General features: G+C 47.7%; 1 protein-coding gene across 1 annotated transcript; it reads left to right on the top strand.

Annotated features, from left to right (window-relative positions):
* The first annotated feature begins 1,126 nt into the window (after window positions 1–1,126).
* LanA (laminin subunit alpha) lies at window positions 1,127–16,745 on the top strand. Its single transcript, XM_020953431.2, has 15 exons — window positions 1,127–1,613; window positions 2,150–2,296; window positions 4,826–5,450; window positions 5,531–5,740; window positions 5,801–6,214; window positions 6,275–6,547; window positions 6,618–7,470; window positions 7,532–8,183; window positions 8,248–8,525; window positions 8,582–8,810; window positions 8,872–9,342; window positions 9,400–11,300; window positions 11,367–14,558; window positions 14,617–14,831; window positions 14,926–16,745. The coding sequence occupies exons 1-15, from the start codon at window positions 1,392–1,394 to the stop codon at window positions 16,389–16,391; spliced, it is 11,148 nt and encodes a 3,715-aa protein (XP_020809090.2). The 5' UTR covers window positions 1,127–1,391; the 3' UTR covers window positions 16,392–16,745.
* The last annotated feature ends 155 nt before the right edge of the window (window positions 16,746–16,900 follow it).

The following is a 16,900-nucleotide window of genomic DNA, read 5'->3' on the forward strand; positions in this document are numbered from 1 at the left end:
AAATTAATGCTTTTTTGGCTTAGTTATGAGTATTTTAAGCTGTCGGTTGTAGGAACAGAATAACGACCTAAAGAATGCGAATTTACCCTGCAGGGTATTATACTTTCAGTCAGGAGCTATAAACGCAGTGAAGGAGTCATTTCCGACCCTATAAATCATATATATTCTTGATCAGCATCGACAGGCAAATCTTTCTAGGCATAAAGGAACGAAAATAAAATTTTTTTAAATTTTCGGACTTTTTAAGTGACTTTTTGACCTTGTTGACCATTTGTTACGAGAATTTTAAGCTGTCGGTTGTAGGAACAGAATATCAACATAAAGAATGCCCTGCAGGGGTATTCATATTTTTAAACTTTGATTTGTAAAACAAATTGTCTTATACAAATTAATATTAAAAAATACGAATGTGACAGGAAACAACACCAACTTGCATTAAACAAAGGCACTGATCAATTCCAAAATGTTCCACTCATAACAACGAAACCTGTTTTAGCGATTGCATGTTTCGTTTTCCGCGTTCCTCCGGCCGGCCGGCGAATAAGGGGCAAACAACAAAAAGTAAAAGTAAACAAACGAGAAGAGCAAAACAAAGACTTTAAAAAATTCTCTCAATTGCCCCTCTCTCTTAGCTATAACGGAAACTAAGATGTCGCCAGAGGGCGCCACATCGACAAGACCAAGTTGCCAGTGCTCCCTCTATCGGTCGGGGATTGAAGAACTAGCTCTAGATCTACGCTCCAAAAAAATTGTAATATAAAACATACAAAATTTTCACTTATTAGATAACAAACATAAAATTATTAAACAAATATACATATATTTCGATCATTTGTATTACTAAGTTTTAAAAACTTATTATTGATCAGAATCAACAGGCGATTTGATTTGCTTTAAAGAACAAAAAAAACAAATTAATTAATTTTAAAATATCAGTAAGAAATGTGAATATTTTAAGGTGCGTTATAACCGAATTTCGATTCTATCCTATAATTCCTTTGTAAGCTGCAGGAGTATATACAGTTTCCTATCTAGATTTAAGGATAATAGTTTTTGATTTTGAAATATTCATTATCAGATTTTCCAATTTGCCTAAACCAAATTTGAGTTAAATGTTGTGTTTTTTTTTTTAGTGTAACCACAAAAGGTTTCAAGCGGCAGCCGTGCCTGCAGTTCCCTCAGTTGCTCGCGAAGAGCCATCCAGTGCGGTTGGATGAGCTCCCACAAAAATAAGATTTGAAAAGCCGAATAAAAAAAATAAGAACCCAGTGAAGAAAGTGACCCAGAGATAAGAAAGTGAAATACAAAGCAGAGTGAGATAGAGAACCGGAAGTGGTCGACGGAAGGACTATCGTTATCGCAGCGCGGGTGCTTGAACTCTCGTCGGCGCGATGGGGCTGCGAGTGGCTTCCTTGGGAGCCCTGCTCCTCGTCCTGGCAATTTCCCACTCTGAGGCAGAGCTAACACCGCCATACTTCAATCTGGCCACCGGACGGAAGATCTATGCAACGGCCACGTGCGGCCAGGACACCGATGGCCCAGAGCTATACTGCAAGCTGGTGGGAGCCAATACGGAGAACGATCACATCGACTACTCGGTTATCCAGGGACAGGTAATTACACATCTTCGAAGTTCGAACATCTTTCTTTAGCAACGCCCAAAAAATTCGTTGCCGGTATACATACAAAATTTGATGATCTTTTCTCGTGCACGGTGAAAAATAATTATAAATGTTATGATTCAACTTAAAGAAAAATTCGAAAAGGGGTTTCAAAATGTTTCTGACATTATTATAACCCTAATTTATGCACTGTTTATAAATTGTAGAAGTGATTCTTTGACTTGATCCTAATTTAAAAGTTTTAAAAATGTTTAAAGACTATTGAAGTGCTTTATTTGAATACCATATGAATTTATTCAAAACTAACTGCAAATTCATGTTCTAAAATTGTTTTATTATCTATAATTCATCTTAAAGAAAACCTTTTGATATTTTTTCTATCAGTGTGCCCTGCACTACGACTTCCCCCACATGTGTTCCGTTCCAGCAGACGAATGGACTCTAAAAATACTCTTGACTCGTTTTTGAAAAAATCTTTCCTTTCATTCATTCTAAACATGTGTTTCATTCTCCGATCTCTTTTGTAGGTCTGCGACTATTGTGATCCCAATGTGCCGGAGAAGAACCATCCGCCAGAGAACGCCATCGATGGCACCGAGGCCTGGTGGCAGAGTCCTCCGCTGTCCAGGGGCATGAAATTCAATGAAGTCAATTTGACCATCAATTTCGAACAGGTAAGAACCTCGCAAGAAACGCATAGGAAGCCAAGCAAAAGGTTTTGGTGGAGGGAGACAGACGGCCAGTGGATGCAACTCGTTTTCGGGTTCGGGCGATGGGATCGTAAAATTTGAAAACAATTTTAATGGCTTTTCATTTCGACGGCAACGTCGTCGACGCAGCAAAAAAAAAAAACGAAGGAAAAAAATCTTGCTGAGCTCGGGGATTTGTAGCTGGGCTGGCTGGCTCTTCCCCTTTGGAGTTGTGGGTTATCAGTATGTCAGCTCCTACATATAATATATAGAGATATGTGCGAGCATAAGTACAGCAAGGGGCAGAATAATAGAGCTACAGCTGACAAATAAGGAACCATTGCAGAATATTTTATATGCCATTTAAAACGATTTTCTACAACATCAAGTTCTGAAAACTTTTAACTCAACATCATAAAAAAACTTTCTTTAACCCCTTAATATTTTTTAAAATGATTTATAAAAACAATTCATATTTTTACCCCAATTGTGTGCACTCGTTCAGTTGCTTGAATGGAAAGTCTCAGTTTACAAGCTGCTTAGAAACCGACACGGAGCGTTGACTCTTTGGCGCTGTTTCATTCTGGGTTTTCGTTTTTTGTTGTATATTTTTTTAGCGATAAAGGCGTATTATTTCTTGGGGCCCCAGCATGCGACATAAAAGAATTGGGAGCAGTCTCCCCTTATCAGCAAGAAACTACAGAAACCTCTATTATCAGTCCCGGAGTGTCGGGGTCGCCTACGTTCTTATCTCACTTGCAACGGAAACGGACTAATCCACGAGGTTCTTTAGTAGTCCGACGACGGATTTAATTTCGAGAATAATTGCCGAAAGACTTATTATATACAGCCCCAACATGATCTCATCCACATTCCGTGTGCCGGTTTTTAATTTTCTTTAAGTTGCAGTTTTCTAGATTCAGGGAATGCAACCGAATATGCTTTGCTATTTGAGTTTATATTTAGACCATTCCGACATTGTAATGCTTTAAATTAAGAAGGAAAGAATCATAAAATTTGGGGAGTAAATCTGGGATTTCACTTTCCACAAGGAAATAAATATTTAAAATCAAGAGAACAATAATATAAGATAAAAAAGATAATAATTTTGGTTCACTCACCCGTTTACATTATTTGCTGCAGATCACAATTAGGATTATTTGGCGAAACACACACAAAATATTTAATTATAGTCTTGTAATTTAGTACAGAGAACAATTTTAAACATTTCTCCTGCTTCTTCCATATCTCTCCATTTTCGTCTTCTTTGTCATTAGAACAGCATCACATTTTTTCCTAGTGCGGGGCAACAATTGAGTTGAGAGAAGAGACCATGGAAATTTGCGGCACCATTTTATATTAGATTGATTTACTTTTTTTCACTTACACATAAAAAAAAGACAAAAAAAAAATCACAAGGAAAAATACACATCTTCCGTTTTGGGGCTTTTGCCCCCACTTCACAAACACATTTCACTGCATTGCCACTGTTTTCCTCCGATTTTTTCTGCGATCTCCTGCATTTTCCTTTTAATTCGTGATCCAATTTGTTTTTCTTTAAATTGCACGGATACACCAAATGTATCTGTTCGATGGCCGCTAGCTGTATCTTATTTTTCTAAAGTAAAAAAAGGAATAATAAATAAGTTTAAAAGAAACTAACTTGGGTTATTTGAAATATTACAAAGTTTTTTTTTATATAAAAAAAGAAAATTAAATAAATATAAAGTACCCTATATATAATATCCCTATAAGCTGAGTCTCTCACTTAAAATGTCATATATTTTTCAAATTACGAGAATATGAGACATCTGTTTATGCAAAAACCAAAATTTACTTAAAATCCACATGGTCGAAACTAATGAAAACGCCGAAAAGTAAACAAATCAGAGTACATAACATTTGTATATCGTACATACTAAATCATAATAAATGTTTGTATCTTGCTATATACTCGCATATCTCCCTATCTTTGGGTTCGTTTTCAATTGAAGCCAAATTAAAAAGCAAACAGAAGGCAAGAAAATATAAATAAACGGACGAGCATTGGAGTTAATTCTCCCACAGTGATCTCATGTGGTCTCATACTCACTCATATATATCTTGGTATAGTTTGTATATCTGTGCTGTGTGTGTACACTTGACTAATAAATTTCAATGAATTTGCTTGCGCAAAGTGAGTTTTGTCCAGAAACTGACAGACTCTGAGCTTCTAAGAAGAAAATAAGAAAAGTAACCAAGAAGTTATTGGGATTTATTAAATATCAAACAATATTTATATAACTTTTACATAACATTTTAATTAATGGTTTCTATACTTTGCTAGGTCTAGGTCTAGGTTCTAGGTTTAAAGACCTTTTTGTTCATACAACTTAGACAGATCAACCTTATCTTTACCTAATTACCTCATAGTATTTATGTAAATAACATGTGCTTTATCTAAGCTAAATTTAAACACATTTCTTTAACCAAAAATGCAAATGAATCTGAAAATTCCCTCTCTTGTCTCCTTAGGAATTCCATGTGGCCTACTTGTTCATTCGCATGGGCAACTCCCCGCGTCCGGGTCTCTGGACATTGGAGAAGTCCACGGATTATGGCAAGACCTGGACCCCCTGGCAGCATTTCTCCGATACCCCCGCCGATTGTGAGACCTACTTCGGCAAGGACACCTACAAACCGATCACCCGTGATGACGATGTCATCTGCACCACGGAGTACTCGAAGATCGTGCCCCTGGAGAATGGCGAGATCCCTGTGATGCTGCTGAACGAGCGTCCCAGCTCCACGAACTACTTCAACTCGACGGTCCTGCAGGAATGGACCCGTGCGACCAATGTCAGGATTCGTTTGCTGCGAACCAAGAATCTTTTGGGACATTTGATGTCTGTGGCCAGGCAGGATCCCACGGTGACACGTCGCTACTTCTACTCCATCAAGGATATCTCGATTGGAGGCAGATGCATGTGTAACGGTCACGCCGACACCTGTGACGTCAAGGATCCTAAGAGTCCGGTGAGGATTCTCGCCTGCCGCTGTCAGCATCATACCTGCGGCATCCAGTGTAATGAGTGTTGCCCCGGATTCGAGCAGAAGAAGTGGCGACAGAACACCAACGCCAGACCCTTCAATTGCGAGCGTAAGTATAGAAAATAGGATCTTTCTTGAAAGTTTACATTCCTTTTCTTCACAAACTAAGCCTTATCTTCATATCCTCAGAATGCAACTGCCATGGTCACAGCAACGAGTGCAAGTACGACGAGGAAGTTAACCGCAAGGGACTCTCCCTGGACATCCATGGACACTACGATGGCGGCGGCGTTTGCCAGAACTGTCAACACAACACCGTTGGAATCAATTGCAACAAGTGCAAACCCAAGTACTACCGACCCCAGGGCAAGCACTGGAACGAGACAGATGTCTGCAGTCGTAAGTGATACTATAAATGGACCAATTCGAACTCCTCCTAACCCATATCCCCGCTTACAGCCTGTCAGTGCGACTACTTCTTCTCCACGGGACACTGTGAGGAGGAGACTGGCAATTGTGAATGCCGTGCCGCCTTCCAGCCACCCAACTGCGATTCGTGTGCCTACGGATACTACGGTTATCCCAACTGTCGGGAGTGCGAGTGCAACCTAAACGGCACCAATGGCTACCACTGCGAGGCCGAGAGCGGCCAGCAGTGTCCTTGCAAGATTAATTTTGCCGGAGCCTACTGCAAACAGTGTGCCGAAGGCTACTACGGATTCCCCGAGTGCAAAGCCTGCGAATGCAACAAGATTGGCTCAATCAGCAACGACTGCAACATGACCACCGGCGAATGCCAGTGCCTGACCAACTTTGGTGGCGACAGCTGCGAAAGGTGCAAACATGGATACTACAACTACCCCACTTGCTCATGTAAGTTTCCGTATTTTCTTCAAAGAAAAGGATATTTTATAGATTTCTTTCCCTTTTCAGATTGCGACTGTGACAACCAGGGCACGGAGTCGGAGATTTGCAACAAGCAGTCGGGCCAGTGCATCTGCCGCGAGGGTTTCGGTGGCCCAAGGTGCGACCAGTGCCTGCCTGGATACTTCAACTATCCGGATTGCAAACCCTGCAACTGCTCCACCACTGGTAGCTCAGCCATAACCTGTGACAACACTGGCAAGTGCAACTGTCTCAATAACTTTGCCGGAAAACAGTGTACGCTTTGCAGTGCCGGCTACTACAACTATCCGGACTGTCTGGGTGAGTTTCTTAAGAGGGAAATCCTTGGTTTTGCTTTTATAATTCCCTTACTACTTTCGAATTTCTGTAGCCTGCCAGTGTGACTCGCACGGATCGCAGGGTGTAACCTGTAACGCCGACGGGCAGTGTCTCTGTAAGGAAAACTTCGATGGAAGGCAGTGCGAATCGTGTAAGGAGGGCTTCTACAATTTCCCCAGCTGCGAGGACTGCAACTGCGATCCCGCTGGAGTGATTGACAAGTTTGCAGGATGTGGCTCTGTGCCGGTGGGTGAGCTGTGCAAGTGCAAGGAGCGCGTGACCGGTAGGATATGTGACGAGTGCAAGCCTTTGTACTGGAACCTGAACATTAGCAATACGGTTGGTTGTGAGAACTGCGATTGCTGGACTGATGGCACCATCTCCGCCTTGGATACTTGCGCCTCCAAGTCCGGACAGTGTCCATGCAAGCCGCACACTCAGGGCAGACAATGCAAGGAGTGTCGCGATGGTACCTTCGACCTGGACAGTGCCTCGCTCTTCGGCTGCAAGGACTGCAGCTGTGATGTGGGCGGCTCCTGGCAGAGTGTATGCGACAAGATCAGCGGCCAGTGCAAGTGTCATCCCCGAATCACTGGTCTGGCCTGCACCCAACCCCTGACCACTCACTTCTTCCCGACGCTACATCAGTTCCAGTACGAGTATGAGGACGGAACTCTACCCTCAGGCACTCAGGTGCGATATGATTATGATGAGGCGGCCTTCCCCGGCTTCAGCAGCAAGGGTTACGTCGTGTTCAATGCCATCCAGAACGAAGTGCGCAACGAGATCAATGTCTTCAAGTCATCTCTCTACCGAATTGTCCTGCGTTACGTGAATCCCAATGCCGAGAATGTCACGGCCAGCATCTCGATCACATCGGATAATCCCCTGGAGGTGGATCAGCAGTGAGTATTGCAGCATATTGACAGATAGCAGTCCTGGCTAATATAAAAACCATTTCTTCAGCGTGAAGGTTCTGCTGCAACCCACTTTGGAGCCTCAGTTTGTGACTGTCAGCGGTCCCAAGGGCCTCAAGCCCTCGGCCATTGTCCTGGATCCGGGTCGTTATGTCTTCACCACCACGGCCAACAAGAACGTGATGCTGGACTACTTTGTCCTCCTGCCCGCCGCCTACTATGAAGCTGGAATCCTAACCCGTCACATCTCGAATCCTTGTGAGCTGGGCAACATGGAGCTGTGCCGTCACTATAAGTACGCCTCCGTGGAAGTCTTCCAGCCCGCTGGAACTCCTTTTGTCATCGGATCCAACGACAAGCCGACCAATCCCACAGAAGTGTATAGCGATCCCGAGCATCTTTCGATTGTGAGCCATGTGGGCGACATTCCAGTGCTGACCAGTGAGCAGAAGGAGCTCAACTATATCGTGGATGTGCCGCACAGTGGCAAATATATCTTTGTAATCGATTACATCAGCGATAGGAACCATCCCAGTACCTATTTCATCACCCTGATGCTGAAGAATAATCCCGAAACGGAAACATCGGTGCTATTATATCCCTGTGTGTACTCCACCGTCTGCCGCACCTCAGTGAATGACGATGGACAGGAGAGGGCTTTCTACATCAGCAAGGAGGATCTGCAGCCGGTCACCATCTCTGTGAGTTCATAGCTTTTCCTTTATCTTTTGATAAACTTATTAACTTTGTTCAAATATTTGCTAGGCTGACATTGATGACAACTCTCGTGTGCCCATCATCTCGGTGACCGCCATTCCTGTAGAGCAATGGTCCATTGACTACATCAATCCCAGTCCCGTTTGTGTCATCCACAGCGAGAAATGTGCCACGCCCAAGTTCCGTTCTGTTCCGGACTCCAAGAAGATCGAGTTTGAAACTGATCACGAGTATCGTATTGCCGAAAAGAAGCCTCCATATGCCGCCCTTGATGAGCGAGTGAAACTGATCCATTTGGATAACACTGATAGCACCATTGTGATTGAGTGAGTGTGACTTTTAAATATGTGTCAAAGCCCTTTTCTATGATGCCTGCTTGCAGATCAAAGGTTGAGGAGGCCAAGCCCAATCTCTTTGTGATCCTGGTTAAGTACTATCAACCCAACCATCCCAAGTACCAGGTGCACTACACCCTGACAGCTGGCAAGAATCAGTATGATGGCAAGTTCGACATACAGCACTGCCCCTCGAGCTCCGGTTGCCGAGGAGTTATACGTCCTGGGGCAGACGGTGCTTTCGAGATTGATGACGAATTCAAGTTTACAATTACGGTAAAACCATTTTTTGAAAACCCCTTAATTGAAACAAAATCTAATTCGAAATATCCTTCAGAACGATCGATCTCTGGGCGTGTGGCTCGACTACTTGGTGGTGGTGCCATTGAAGCAATACAATGACGACTTGCTGGTAGAGGAAACCTTTGACCAGACCAAGGAGTTCATCCAAAACTGCGGCCTCGACCACTTCCACATTACCCACAATGCCAGTGACTTCTGCAAGAAATCCGTGTTCTCCCTGACCGCCGACTACAACAGTGGAGCCCTGCCCTGTAACTGTGACTATGCCGGATCCACCAGCTTCGAGTGCCATCCGTTTGGAGGCCAGTGCCAGTGCAAGCCGAATGTGATTGAGCGACAGTGCGGTGCCTGCAAGAGCAGGTACTATGGATTCCCAGACTGCAAGCCCTGTGATTGCCCGAGCAGTGCTATGTGCGAACCCTCTACCGGCGAGTGCATGTGCCCACCAAATGTCATTGGCGAAATGTGCGAAAAGTGTGCTCCCAACACCTATGGATTCCATCAGGTGATCCCCATTATTCAGTCAAATATTACCTCTGTTTAACCCTTTCTCTGAATCTAGGTAATTGGCTGCGAGGAGTGTGGCTGCAACCACATGGGCATTGCCAACGGAAACACCCAGTGCGATCTGTTCAATGGAACGTGCGAGTGCCGGGAGAATATCGAGGGCCGAGCCTGTGATGTGTGTGCCCACGGGTACTTCAACTTCCCGCACTGCGAACAGTGCAGCTGCCACAAGCCCGGAACGGAGCTGGAGGTCTGCGACAAGATTGACGGCAGCTGCTTCTGCAAGAAGAACGTCGTTGGTCGGGACTGTGACCAGTGCAATGATGGCACCTACAACCTGCAGGACAGCAATCCGGACGGCTGTACCACGTGCTTCTGCTTTGGCAAGACCTCGCGTTGCGACAGTGCCTACCTCAGGGTCTACAATGTGAGCCTGCTCCGACAGGTGTCCATCAGTACGCCAGAGTTCCGAGCGGAGAGCATTAAATTCGAGATGTGGCCAGTGGCAGCAGAGGAGATTCTAATCAACGAGACCACGTTGCAGGCGGACTTCACCTTGCGGGATATTAACGACGAGCGTCCCGCCTACTTTGGCGTCCTAGATTATCTGCTCAATCAGAACAGTCACATCTCCTCCTACGGCGGAGACCTTGCTTATACCCTGCACTTCACCTCTGGCTTTGACGGAAAGTATATTGTGGCTCCGGATGTTATCCTGTTCAGCGAACACAACGTCCTGGTCCATCAGAGCTACGAGCAACCCAACAGGAATGAGCCTTTTACCAACAGGATTCAAATAGTGGAGACCAACTTCCAGACTGTTTCTGGAAAGCCGGTAACCCGTGCTGACTTTATGATGGTTCTGCGTGATCTGAAGTCAATATTCATCCGTGCAAACTACTGGGAACAGACCCTCAACACACATCTGGCCGATGTCTACCTCACGCTGGCCGATGAAGATGCTGATGGCACCTCGGAATACAAATTCCTGGCCGTGGAACGTTGCTCCTGTCCCGCGGGATACGTGGGACACTCATGCGAGGACTGCGCCCCGGGCTACTATCGAGATCCTAGCGGCCCCTATGGAGGTTACTGCATTCCCTGCGAGTGCAACGGCCATTCGGAGACCTGTGACTGCGCCACCGGCATCTGCACGAACTGCCAGCATGGCACCCAGGGTGACCACTGCGAGGAGTGTGTGTCCGGATACTATGGAAATGCCACCAATGGCAGCCCTGGCGATTGCATGATCTGCGCCTGCCCTCTGCCCTTCGATTCGAATAACTTTGCCACCAGTTGCGAGATCTCCGAGAGCGGAAACGAGATTCATTGCGAGTGCAAGCCAGGATACACGGGACCGCGTTGCGAGTCTTGCGCTAATGGATTTTACGGTCAACCCGAGAACATGGGCGAAGTGTGCAAGCCCTGCGAGTGTTCTGGCAACATTAATCCAGAGGATCAGGGATCTTGCGACACGAGAACCGGCGAGTGCCTGCGGTGCTTGAACAACACCTTCGGAGCAGCTTGTAATCTGTGTGCTCCCGGCTTCTACGGCGATGCTGTGAAGCTGAAGAACTGCCAGAGCTGCGACTGCGACGATACGGGCACCTTGAATTGCGATCCCTTTGTGGGCAAGTGCACGTGTAATGAGAACGTCATTGGAGATCGTTGCGATCGGTGCAAGCCAGATCACTATGGCTTTGAGTCTGGGCTGGGTTGCCGAGCTTGCGATTGCGGTCCCGCTTCCAATTCGACGCAGTGCGACGCTCACACTGGTCACTGTGCCTGCAAGCCCGGTGTCACGGGACGCCAGTGCGACCGGTGTGCCGTGGATCACTGGAACTACGCAAAGGAGGGCTGCACACCGTGCAACTGCAACCAAGGATACTCGCGCGGCTTTGGCTGTAATCCCAATACCGGCAAGTGCCAGTGCCTGCCAGGAGTCATTGGTGATAGGTAAGTACATATGCCGGGGAGACTCTATTGCATAGGTTACATAATTTTACCCTTAACTTGAACCAGATGCGACGCTTGTCCCAATCGCTGGGTGCTCAACAAGGATGAAGGCTGCCAGGAGTGCAACAACTGCCACCACGCCCTGCTGGATGTTACCGATCGCATGCGTTACCAGATCGACAGTGTCCTGGCCGACTTCAACAGCGTGACCCTGGCCTTCTTCACCAGCCAGAAGCTGAACTACTACGACGAACTAGCCGATGAACTGGAGCCGAAGGTTAAATTGCTGGACCCAACGAGCGTCGACCTTAATCCCTCAAAGAAGGCCAACAGTGAATTGGAGTCGGAGGCCAAGTCGTATGCCAAGCAGGTCAACCAGACCCTGGCCAATGCCGTAGATATCCGCGACAGATCGAGCATCACCTTGGGCAACATCACCACAGCCTACGATGACGCGATTAAGAGTGCGGAACAGGCCAGGGAGGCCATCACCTCGGTGGAGTCTCTGTCCAAGAACCTTGAGGCGGCGGCGAGCACCAAAATCGATGCTGCTCTCGAGCAAGCCCAACACATCCTGGGACAAATTAACGAGACCAAGATAGAGGTTGCCCCCAACGAACAGGTCCTGGAGAAGGCGCGAAAACTCTTCGAGGAAGTGAACACTCTGGTGATGCCGGTTAAGGAGCAGAACAGGAGCCTGAACGCACTGCAGAACGATATCGGAGAGTTCAGTGACAAGCTGGAGGATCTGTACAACTGGAGCAAGGAGTCCCAAGAGAAATCCGCCGATGTGGAGCGCAGGAATGTTCAGAACCAGAAAGCCTTTGATGACTCCAAGTTTGACACCGTCTCGGATCAACAGCAACAGGCCGAGAAGAACATCAAGGAGGCGGGCAACTATCTGATCAATGGAGATCTCACCTTGAGCCAGATCAACCAGAAGCTGGACAAGCTGAAGGATGCCCTCGATGAGCTGAATTCGGTGAACAAGAATGTGGAGGAAGAACTGCCCCTGAGGGAGGATCAGCACAACGAAGCGGAGCACCTGACCGAGCAGGCGGAGCAAAAGGCTGCCGAGCTGTCGGTCAAGGCACAGGATCTGGCTGTACAGTACACAGATATGACTGCTAGTGCTGAGCCCGCGATCAAGGCAGCCACCGCTTACTCCGGCATCGTGGAGGCCGTGGAAGCAGCTCAGCAGTTTAGTCAGGATGCTATCGCAGCGGCTGGCAATGCCACTGCAATCACCGATGGCATTGAAGACAGGGCCGGCCAAGCGGACAGCAGGTCTGCCGATCTGCTCCACAATGCCCGCCAGGCTTTACTGAATGTACAAGATGACCTCGAGCCACGTCTCAACGCATCAGCCGGCAAGGTTAAGAAGATTTCGGCCCTTAACAACGCGACCGAACAAAAGCTGAAGGACATAAACATTTTGATTACTCAACTGCCAGCCGAATCACAGATTGATTTGTGGAAGAACTCAGATGTTAATGCCAGCGATGCCTTGGAGATCCTCAAGAGTGTCCTCGAAACCCTTAAGCCTGTGAGTGTTCAGACACCCAAAGAACTTGAGAAGGCCAAGAACCTCAATCGGGATTTGGATTTAACCAACAAGGATATCTCGCAGGCCAACAATCAGTTGGATAACGTTGAGGGTTCCGTCTCCAAGCTGACCGAACTGGCCGAGGACATCGAAGATCAACAACAGCGGGTGGGCGAAAAGACCCTGCAACTGGGCCAGGACATTGAGAATCTTAAGGCCAAGGTAGAGGCTGCTCGCCAGCTAGCCAACAGCATCAAGGTGGGCGTCAAGTTCAAGCCCAGCACTGTCCTGGAGCTGAAGACTCCGCCGAAGACCAAACTTCTGGCCACACGCACCAATCTGTCGACCTTCTTCCGCACCACGGAACCGTCCGGATTCCTCTTGTACCTGGGCAACGACAACAAGACCGCCCAATCCAACAACGACTTTGTAGCCTTGGAAATAGAGAACGGTTACCCGATTCTGAACATCGATCTCGGCAACGGTCCGGAGCGTATCACCAGCGACAAGAATGTCTTGGACGGCAAGTGGTATCAGGCCGTGGTGGATCGCACTGGACCGAATGCCAAGCTCACAATCCGGGAGCAACTGCCCACCGGCGAGGTGATCGAGCACACAAAGTCAGGGTACTTGGAGGGATCCCAGAACATCCTGCATGTGGACAAGAACAGTCGCCTGTTCGTGGGCGGCTATCCGGCTGCCCCTGATTTTAATGCACCCAAGGAACTGACTGCCAACTCATTTGTGGGCGACATCGAGGACCTGAAGATCGGTGACGAGAGCGTTGGACTATGGAACTTTGTTTACGCCGAGGATAACAAGGAAGGAGCCCGGGAGCGGGATGTGCTGCTGGAGAAGAAGAAACCGGTGACTGGTCTGCGCTTCAAGGGCAACGGTTTTGCCCAACTTAAGGCCTCGTCCAACTTCAAGGATCGTTCCAGCGTCCAGTTCCGCTTTAAGGCGGACAAGGACACGGCCAATGGACTCCTGTTCTTCTACGGTCGCGATAAGCACTACATGTCCATTGAAATGATTGACGGCGCCATTTACTTCAACGTCAGCTTGGGCGAGGGTGGAGGCCTGGTGTCCGCCAATCAGAATCACTACAACGACAATCAATGGCACACGGTTCGAGCGGAACGCGATCACCGCGATGGACTGCTCACGGTGGACGATCAGGTTCTTTCGCGTCAAACAGCTCCTGCGGAAGCCGATGAGGAGTTGCCCAGACTCAAGAGGTTATTCTTTGGCGGCCATCCGAGACGTCTCAACAGTTCGCTGAATCTGCAGCCGAACTTTGAGGGCTGCATTGACGATGTGGTGATCAGTGGACTGGTCGTGGACCTCACAGAGTATGTAAACGGCACAGGAGTTGAGGAAGGCTGCTCAGAGAGATTCTCCACGGTGCTCTCTTACGCTCCGCACGATTACGGCTTCCTGCGGATGAACAACATCAATTCGGACAATAATCTGCACGTGGTGCTGCACTTCAAGACCCGCCAGCCCAACGGCGTGCTCTTCTATGCCGCCAATCATGACCAGAGCTCGAATATTGGTCTTAGCTTGGACGAAGGAGTGCTCAAGCTGAACAGCATGGGTAGCCAGCTAATTATCGATGAACTGAACCTTAACGACGGAGAGGATCATGTGGTTACGGTGCAGCACAACGCGGGAGAGCTTCGCCTTTCCGTCGACGATGTGGAGACCAAGAGGTTGGTAGCCGCTTTAGTTCTCCAGTTAGTCTTATTAATCTTTGATTGATCCTTCCAGGCTTGGAACTCCTCAACCGCTGATTCTGGAAGGCGGCGACATTTTCTTCGCTGGTCTGCCGGACAACTATCGCACGCCCAGAAATGCTTTGGCCTCATTGGCCTACTTTGTGGGATGCATCAGTGATGTGACCGTGAACGAGGAGATCATTAACTTTGCAAACAGTGCTGAGAAGAAGAATGGCAACATCAACAGTTGTCCTCCACATGTCCTAGGTAAGAAGGGGATAAAGACTCAAGAAATACTCAAGAACATCACTTATTGAATGCCTAAATTCTCCAACTAAAATCTTTTTAAAATCTTTTCCAGCCTATGAGCCAAATCTTGTGCCGACCTACTATCCCAGTGGAGCCAATGATGTGGCGGAGAACCCTTGGAAGCCCGATGATTTGCCGCCCCTCAAGCCAGCCACTTTTGCCCCTGCGCCACAGACCACCCCCACAACCACCACTACGACGACGACGACGACGACTACAACCACCACGTCTACCACGACTACGACCACCCAGTCTCCAATACCCTTGGACGAGGATCTGGACAGGGAAGAAGACAAGGAGAAGGAAGCCGCCAAGCCACAAAGGCCCTTGACCACGCGGCCACCTGCCAAGGTGAATCTGCCAAGCGACAAACGTTGCAAGCTCCCAGAGCACCCTAACTACGACGTGGACTTTGCTGAGGCTGGCTACCGCTTCTACCAGAACAAAGAGCAACGTCTCGAAATCAACCCGCTGCCGGCGAAGCTGCGTCGTCACCACGACGTGACCTTCTCCTTCCGCACCGATCACCCCAACGGCCTGCTCTTCTACGCGGGCAGCAAGCAGCATGAGGACTTCATCGCAGTCTACCTCCTGGACGGTCGGGTTTACCACACCGTTCACGTTGGTGCTCTCCTCCAGGCCAATGTCAGCAGTGAAGTGGAGCTCAATGACGGCAAGTGGCACACCGTGGAGGCAATACGCACCAGCCGCAGAGTAAGCTTGCTCATCGATCGCGTGGAGCAGGCCGGAACCTTGGAGTTGAATGCAGACCGCAGTCCGCCGGTGCTGGCTATTGAGGCGCCGATCTATTTCGGTGGCGTCAATAGCTTCATCGAGTCCAAGGTGCGCAATACCACCGGATATAATCCACTGGCACCGTACTACAACGGTTGCCTCAAGGACTTTAAGTTCGATAGCGTGGATCTTGAGCCCCCGCCGGCTGAGTTCGGCGTGGTGCCATGCTCTGAGCAAGTGGAGCGCGGAGTCTTCTTTAACAGCCAGACGGCGTATGTGAAGCTCTTCGACCGCTTCTCTGTCGGCGCTGAGATGACGATCAGCTTCGATTTCCGGCCAAGGGATCCCAATGGTCTGCTCTTCTCGGTGCACGGCAAGAACTCGTATGCCATCCTCGAGTTGGTGGACAACACGCTGTACTTCACGGTCAAGTCAGATGTCAAGAACATTGTCACCACAAACTTTACGCTGCCCAATAACGAGAGCTTCTGTGATGGCAAGACCCGCAACGTCCAGGCCATCAAATCCAAATTTGTCATCAATATCGCTGTGGACTTTATGAGCTCCAACCCGGGCGTGGGTAACGAAGGATCTGCTGCGACCAAGACAAACCGACCGCTCTTCATGGGCGGCCACTTGGCCTTTGCCAAGGCGCCGGGCATTAAGACCAGGAAGTCCTTCAAGGGTTGCATCAGTCGCGTGGAGATCAATAAGAAGCTGGTCAACATTACACCGAGCATGGTCGTCGGCGACATCTGGCAGGGAGTCTGCCCCCTCAACTAGAAGCGAAAAGGACCTATGATACGAACAAGTCTACGTTAAGATGCCAGGGAGAAAATTACAAGTTGATGACAAATCCGCAATTCAAAGGACAACGAACGAACATAACTAAATCGAACAAAATCGACGGGTCGTGGTTATAGTCCAGGGGCTCTGTAGATAATGAGCCTTCGGCAGAGACGACAGTCGTAAATATTTTAAAACTTTAAGCGAAACTATTGTGCCAATCTATTAAAGCCATATCTACATTTGAACTATCTGTACTCTTTATACTTTCTCAAACTCCTAAAGTTTGCTTCTTTTAACTTTATAATTTTGAAAATCAATAAATATATCATATCATTTGTATTCAATTAACATGGAGTATTTTCTTTTGGTTATTGGTAAATAAATAAATAAATAAAATAGATTTCTGGACTCACCCGAAGTCTTTTGTTGTGGAATTATTCTGATTCTTCGATGTTTCATCCCAAAGGCTTGATGTTATTTTATATCCAGCAATTTGCGTTGAT

The sequence above is a fragment of the Drosophila serrata genome, unplaced genomic scaffold (genome assembly GCF_035046125.1).
Source record: "Drosophila serrata isolate PLE 108 unplaced genomic scaffold, ASM3504612v1 contig_359, whole genome shotgun sequence".
NCBI lineage: Eukaryota > Metazoa > Arthropoda > Insecta > Diptera > Drosophilidae > Drosophila > Drosophila serrata.